Source organism: Metopolophium dirhodum, chromosome 8 (assembly GCF_019925205.1).
Source record: "Metopolophium dirhodum isolate CAU chromosome 8, ASM1992520v1, whole genome shotgun sequence".
NCBI classification, from domain to species: domain Eukaryota; kingdom Metazoa; phylum Arthropoda; class Insecta; order Hemiptera; family Aphididae; genus Metopolophium; species Metopolophium dirhodum.
Window position 1 is genome coordinate 7,098,106 of NC_083567.1, and position 8,611 is coordinate 7,106,716.

Here is an 8,611-nt window from a genome sequence, read left to right on the forward strand (position 1 = left end):
TCGCCACAACCACGCTGTAGCTATAGGTAATAGGTATGCCTACTTATCATAATATTTTAATACAGCAGGCTATAGGCCGGCCAATATAATAATATTGTTTTTATTGCACCGCGCGACGGATAAGAATAATTTACTGCATAGTTGTTATCTATCTCGGTGTATTATTGTTATTATCATAAAAGACGATCGGTTTTTCGAAAAATAAACTCTGTTTACTACGCATATTATTATATAATGTACTGCACTTGGCCGTCGATGTTTATCGCGTCCACCACGATCGATGGCTGCAGCGGCGGCGGCGGCAGCAGCAGCAGCAGTAACAGCAGCTGAAAACCCGGTTTTTTAGTCGCACACACCAGTCTCTCTTTTAACCCTAACGCGTCGTCGGGCGCACGTTTTTAAAAAAAATTCACGTGTGTGTTGCCGCACACACATACACACACACTCACACAGGCACACTCACACACTAATCGGCCGAGCAGGACCCTCTTCCATATAGTTATACGATATTACGTATAGGTATATAATATAATATAATATTATGGTGTACGAGTCTCGCGTGTGTATTGCGCCGAAACCGGTCCACACTCGACCCGTCGTCGATTGTGTGTGTGTGTATATGCGCCTCTCTCGGACCCCCCGAAAAAAAAAAAAAAAAAACGAAAAAAAGAAAACGGACAGACAGACAAGCGAATAAATCCGACGGACGGCGGCGGCGGCGGTGGCGGGTGCGGAGATAATCATCGGCGGCGGCGGCTGAGCGACCCGCGTGTGTGTGTTTTACACCGCCATGTTAGATACGGTCGTCGGCGATCCGTTTCTTTGTCGAGATTTCGATTTTTTCCATCGTTATAATTATATTCAAAACGTATAAATATGTGGGTACCATACCGCGTATACGGTATACAATGTGCGGGACGCGTTATACATTTTCGAAAGATTTTTCACTATTTCACACGCGCATACACGCGCAGATTCGGACGACCTTGAATCGTACGTTCCGGCCAAGGTCGCGCCGGATTCCGTGATAACGCGTTTCACTGTCTTCGTCGTCGTCGGATGATAACAACACCACATACGCGGTCTTACGTATTATTATTATTATTATTATTATTATTATTATATTTCCATCGACGCCGAGCGATCGGCCTTGGTCTCGAACGACGTAGGTACCTACCCATATGTTGCACGCCAGTAGGTCACGTTATGAACCGGAATCGTTTTCGCTTTGTCGGTTTTCATATCGATGCGTATTAATGTATTTTATCACGCTCTTACTGATACGTATAATAATAGCTAATGCGAATAATAATAAAACAACAATAATTATTCCGCGTATATTGGTCTATCGGTAGATTCGATAGTGGTAATAACCATCGTCATAGTCGTCGTATATTGTGTCGTAAAATAGTTGGACTATATTATAATATTGCACTATACCTATATTATTATAAAATCGCCACCGCCGTCGGTGGTTTTAGATTATCATTATAACGTGACTGTCCTCGAGCGAACGTGAAATGTATAATATGCAAATTATTATTTACAAAGTAGGTACTTATTTTATCGGTGAGAAATGGCGTTTTTTAGTCAAAACCGGAAATCAATCATACCTATACGGGTCGTATGTGTAATGGGATTTCGTCGATTTTGACAGACCTTTTTGTAGTGTTATACCAATACGATAATAATAATTTATAACTTTTACCGTACGACAGTTGGTTTTGTCAGATGTTTATTGACATGAAAATACTGGACGTCGTTGCGGGGGCAGCAGTGGGAAACATGCGATTATTTATGACTACCTATGTGTGTGTGTGTGTGTGTGTGTGTGTGTGTGTGAGTAAACACTCGTGTCATACAACCCCCCGTTAGGAACGTCTCGACGGGACCAGGTCCTAACACAACGAATAATATAAACGGGTTGTGATTGTTGTGGAATTTTTATCGCCCTACGACGTGTACGTGTGACATTTGTCGGACGCGATGACGTATGTGCTAGTCCCTTTAACGCGCTTTTGGACCCAGTCCAATAGACCTCTAACCGAAAATCTTTCGAGGCCCGTGTAGTCTATATTCGGACGCCTTGACCTTAGCTGTGAAAATTCTATCCCATTGAGTATACACACACACATATATATATATAGATATATATATTTATTTATTTTCGATGCGAGCACCGCGACGGTGACGGCTTTTTTTGGATACTTGCCCGACGTAACCCGTTGCGTATTGTGTCTGGTCCGGAGAGGGGTGGCAACACAAACCAGTATAATAATATTAGGTATACGAATAAACGCCCACGGCTGCAGGTAGTATAACAAAGTGGTGCTGGTGTGGTGGCTAACCTGTGCATTTGCGGTAACCGGTATAACGCTCAGACACTCCGCGGTCATTTATAATAATTTTGATTCCATGCATAATAATTAAGATCGGAATACGAAACAATATCATAATGAACATGTAGCCATTACAGGGCTAATGAAAGGAGAGTAAACAAGACAAACACTGTCTTCGGACTAAGAATAATCAGCTATAAATCATTAAACGAAAAAATATCTCCAATATTATTTTTTTAACTAAAAAAGCTATGTTTGTTTTTTTATTTTTATGATGTAGATCTTTCAAATTGAATAATTGTGTTATTTTCACTATATTATTATTTATTACTATTGCATAAATTATTTTTTCATACGATTTCATATCAAAGCAAAGATCTTGCCAACTATAATTTTAAAAAAAATTGGTACATTATTTATTCAAATAATATAAAAATTATTTTAAAAATCCTACAAATATTCGGTCTTAAGTTTTTTTTTTATTCTCTATAGTCTATAATTTCTACATTTCATTATGTACAATTATTAGTATAAAACAAGACTGTCATTTAAATAAATGGATAATTGTAATTTTATAAAAGGGATGAATTTAAATGTAAATTACGTGCTTAATTGACCTTAATCTATCACTCTGGCAGTGTACCCAATAGTTACATAATATGTAATATAGAAACATATTATACTACAACAGTCTAGCAGTGCTAATGTAGTCACAGTTTATCCAAACTCGATAATATTAGAATATTATCTATACCCAAAGACCTTTGCATTACCTATTCATAACAATATGATATACGCACCGTTATTAATAGACATTTTTTTATTTTTTTTCTCCAGCAGATATTTGCATCCAAGTCGGAATTGCAATTGCACTCGCAGCTGCACGTCAAAGACGTGAAACCGTACAAATGTCATCAGTGCAACAAAACATTCGCCAACAGCTCGTACCTGAGCCAGCACACGCGCATCCATCTGGGCATCAAACCGTACCGGTGCGACATCTGCCAGCGGAGGTTCACACAGCTCAGCCACCTGCAGCAGCATATACGCACGCACACCGGCGACAAGCCGTACAAGTGCAGGCACCCGGGTTGCACCAAGGCGTTCTCGCAGCTCAGCAACCTACAGTCACACTCCCGGTGCCACCAGACGGACAAGCCGTTCAAGTGTAACTCGTGCTATAAGTGCTTCCAGGACGAGCAGTCGCTGCTCGAGCACATACCCAAGCACAAGGAGTCCAAACACCTCAAGACGCACATATGCCAGTACTGTGGCAAGTCGTACACGCAGGAGACGTACCTGTCCAAGCACATGCAGAAGCACGCCGAGCGGATGGACAAGCGGCCGCCGATCATCGGCATACCGCGCGTGGCCCTGGAGAATGGCGCGTACTGGGGCAAGATGTCGCCGGATACGGCCAACAACCTGGTGGAAGCCATCAACCAGCAACAGCAGCAGCAGCAAGAGTGCATGCAAGGAGGAGGCGGCGGTGGTTCTAACGGAGGCGGTGGCGTCGCAACCGCCGGCGACTTGAACGCCGGTGGACCGTCCAGCACCGCGGCGTCCGTGGCCGCCGACGATCAGCCGTCCAACAGGCATGGCACCCACCTACCCCCCGCTCCACCCGAGTACCTGTCGGACACGTCGTCCGTTCCCAAGACGAGCACGTCCGCGTTCACGCCCATTCAGTCGTTCGGACTGCCGACGCACCCACCGCCGCCACCATCGCACCACCCGCACCACCCGCACCATCAGCAACACCACCAGCAGGCCATGTACATGCCGTACAACCACTTGTCGTTCTCGGGCGCCAAGCAGCTGGGCGCGCACGGCCACCAACTGTCGCCGATGGCCGGGCCCATGGACATGAAGCCGCCGTCCGTCGGGTCCAACGGGTTCCCCAACCAGCTGATCTCGCTGCACCACATACGCAACTACTCGCACCAGCCGAGTCCGTCGTCCATCATGTCCGAACACCTGTTGCACGGCATGAAGGACAAGGTGCAGTAGTAGTGGGTGATGAGCGGCGGGCATCGTCGTACCCACTATACGTTTATATTATAATGTACCCACATCGGCACGCCACCGCGACCCGCTGGGCCGTACTGTGTGTCGAAATATCTGTATTTATGTATAGTTTAATATTATGCATAATGTCATAATAATATTTTTATTATTATATGTGTATTGTATCGGTACGCGGAAAACCGTATTGATAATAATATTTATGAAACGCCCGCACGGTATTCCTTATAATATTATATTATTACCGTCGTCGTCGCCGCCGCCGCCTGTGTCGCGTGTGGTTAGGTTAGATATATAACATTATAATATGTATACATTTATACCAGGTTAGATATACCGGCTGTGTGTATTATGTATGTATATACTATTATTATATTATGTATACCTTGCAACGCGAGCCAACTGTGATGACGCACGCAACAGCAAATCGTCGACGACCACCACAATTTTCTCGCCGATTTACGCCGTTTAAAATCATTATTATTATTATTATTATTATTATTTGTATTATTATAATTATTATTATTATCATTATTATTATTATTATTATTATTATTATTATTATTATTATTATCATCATTATAAATGTGTTTTTATACGTTTTTTTGTCCAATGTCTACGTGTATGTGTCTCATCGTCGTCTCGATCCAATCCTTTGATTAGTTTTTTTTTTTTCATTTTTACCTCCCTAATATTATAGTATATTATATTAAATTAAGTTTTGGTGTTAAGTTATGGACCGAGTGTATACGTGTGATTTTATTGCCCGTATCCGTGTAATACGTGTAAATATTTTTGAGTGAGTGACGAGATGAGGAGAACAGCTATCGTTAATTATTGTATTGTATTTTTTTTTCTTCAACCTCTTCTTCTCGTCAAAGTGAATTGTCTGTACCCAAGACTGATGTGTACATAATTAATAATAATTATTGTAAAATACATAAACAACTAACGGAAATCGGGCAGTAAAATACTATCGAAAAAAATATTAAATAATAATGCAGTTATAAATGTTAGAGGTATTAAACATTTTTTCTCTTTATTTTCATTATTATTATTATTATTGTTTATTTTTTTTTTTTAATGGAGAGCGTTAGGGACACAGAGGTCAGTCGCATGGATCTCAGTAAATTGTAGACGACGTATATTGTTTTTTGAAAACCTTACTGAAGCAGTGTTTTACATTTCTTTTGTGATTGTTACCATTTGTAATAGTATAGTCAACGAGTCACGAAGGTAATTAACAAATTCCTAACCTAAAACTTAATTTTATAGGATACGTAAATTTTATTTTGAATAAGTTTGTAATTTTTTTTTTTGTAACTAATTAATTTAAAAACGTTAATTTTTTAATTATTATTATATAATTTTTATTTCGTTTAATGCTCAATTTGTATTAAATTTCGTTGTTCCGCTTTTAAACAAATTATGTAATTTTTTTTATCGTTGTGATGGTTCGGTACTTAAGGCTAACAAATATTTTTTTTGTTTTTGTTGAACTATTTTAATTTATGAATTGTACAAAAACGAACATGGAAAAAAGTAAAAAAAATAAATAAAAATAAGCCTGTACATTATTAGTTAAAATGTTATAATATAATATAATATATGTATATTATAACGTGACTATTAAGTTTGTTGTACAACACATTTTCCGACGGTCTTATATATTATATATATAACTAAATATATATATTATGTGTATAAAAAATTTATATACATAAGTTGTAAAATAATTTTTTTTTGAGGTTGATAAAAATATTCCAATAAAAAAATGTATTAAAAAAATGGCTACATTATTATTTTTTTCCTTGTCACCTAAAAAAAACTTGTTAATATGGGCAGTAAAGTACTTATTTATGAGAATTCAAAGTTCGAGTCACAGCATAATGAATAGGCTTTATTAATAATGTGTTTTTATAATATATAGTATTTGTTTCTAATATTTTATGATGATAACGTGTTTTTAAAAACTTTTGCGTATTTACAATAATTTTTTCATTTTTGTTAGTATGCTGTAAACCCTTTTTTTCTGGAACTAAATAGCTCAACAATTTTTGTACTGCTTTTTATTATAATATCGAGAAAAAATTATTTATATTGAAATTAATTAGATAATGTGACTACTTTTACATTTACGGTAGGCGATCATAACAAAAAATATAAGATATCTAGTATGTTCCATCGACGGAAGAGCAAGCAGATTATGAAAAAATATGGAAGCAAATATTATTAGTTTAAATACTGACAAATTTTTGATTTAATCTAGCTATGCTCATATTTATGATAATTTTCTGATTTTAAAGGCTTTTAAAACAACTCAAAGGTTTGCTTATATTTAAAAAATATATTTATCATATTATAAAAAAAACCATCAATCGTTGAACCGAAATGTATTTTAAGCACCTAGTTTTTAAGTGTCACATAGCGATTTTCTACCATGACGAAAATCTATCATTTTACGCTGAAGCATTGCATCGGTATTTTCCAGGTGGAATGTGATTTTTGAAATCTCCACTACGATAATACTATAGAGTGGCGTACCTGAGACATAAGTTAGTGTGTGTTTTTTGAAGGAGAAAAGTGGCCTTAACCCAAAATATTTTTTCAAATGTCGCAGTTTTCGCAACGACCGCCTTAGCGAAGTTGACAACGTCCTTGGGACCGACCAAGCACGGAAACCACAGGTAACCGTCATCGTCGTCGACCGTCGTAATTATGGCTGGATCAATTAAAAATAAATAGGTACTCGATCAAAATGTTGAGATCAATTTTGGGAAATAGTTCGGAACAACTTCAATTGAAAGGTATTCGTAAGACCGAACTCGTGAGCTCGAAAATTATGATATTTCAAACTATCTATACAGCATCTCATTGTTCAAGTGCAAATACAAATAAACAATATTATACTATTTTGGAAACGTTTAATCACCTACTACTATGAGCTTTGGAACTTTTGATCATGAACATTTAATAGGATTTAGGATTTATTCTGAGTTCATGATAGTTAATAGTATATTATATATTTATAATATGTTGTGTACCTACCTATTTATGAGCGATACTGCAGACACTCACCAACAATAATCATACCAAAACATTGAAACATCGTTTGATGAACACCGACAACGTTCGGATAGGCTGGACCTCGTACCAAATGATACTGCTGCAGTAACAACGGACATACTTGCGCAGTAAAAACATTAATCCAAAATTGTGCATGACGTGTTGCCGGCCTATGAAGGAACCGAGGATAATGCTCAATAACTAATAATTCATATATTTTGTGATAGACGTTATACCTAACTTATAACATATTTTATAGTTGTATTAAAAATCGGCGTATTGAGCGCGCTATTAAATATGTGATTATATTTTGCCGAGGTTTTCTTGGATTTTCCAAAGTTTATCATATATAGGTATAGGTAGGTATAGGTAATACAATATTTTAACACAATAAATACAAATGTATAAATAAAAGTCGTAGGGACGTATTGTAGAACTCTGTATAATATCCCTACAAGGGTTCCTGCGGTGGACAATAATATTAGGTAGGTATATAGTTGACTTTGAGCATCATATACCTGGCGAGCAATACTCGGGAAACGTACCGCACTATATAAAAAGGTTAGGTTAGGTTAGGTTAGGTGTTTCGACGGGCCGGAGGAGATGTACACCAGTTTGTATTATTGAACGCAATCGTGGACGCGAAAAACACTCGAAAATAGTGTGCGATATCGAATATGACAGCGGCGAGGCAGACAGACGGTAAGAACACGACGACCATTTCATAATAAACGGGCTGACGGAAAACCATCGCAATGGTGGGTTTCTACTGGACGTACACGTGATCGTTTATACTGTATAAACACGCATGTCTTGAAAAATAGATTCCGGTAAGCACGGTTGATGTTGTTTTATACCACCATCCGTATTTTTCCGATGAATTTTCCGACAATTTTAAAAAGAAAATATTATTTAATATTTATTTTAAATCTGTGATTGCCGCTAACTCACCTAGAAGACCGTTCGAACTGAAATATTTGAACTAGATCCAGCTTCATAGTAACATGGTATACCGTGTGGTAAGCACGGCTAAACATTTTGTTAAACCAAAAGAATACGACACTAAAGCCGGATTCACAGCTGAGTCGTGTGTCGTGTCGTGTCGTGTCGATCAAATCGTATACTGTGATTGGATATTACTTTTTTGGTATCATGTAATAACCAAGTTGCAACCGAGTATA

General features: G+C 37.8%; 1 protein-coding gene across 5 annotated transcripts in view; it reads left to right on the forward strand.

Moving 5' to 3' along the window:
- The window catches only part of LOC132950287 (zinc finger protein rotund-like), a 162,575-nt gene extending 156,809 nt beyond the window's left edge, over positions 1-5,766 (forward strand). For 4 of the 5 annotated variants that reach the window (XM_061021653.1, XM_061021652.1, XM_061021648.1 and 1 more), the window contains one exon: positions 3,177-5,766. In XM_061021653.1, the coding sequence (XP_060877636.1) occupies positions 3,177-4,349 (1,173 nt within the window). In that variant the 3' untranslated portion in view covers positions 4,350-5,766. The remainder of the gene's footprint in view (positions 1-3,176) is intronic. The other variant, XM_061021651.1, reaches the window with a different exon arrangement.
- Positions 5,767-8,611: the final 2,845 nt, after the last annotated feature.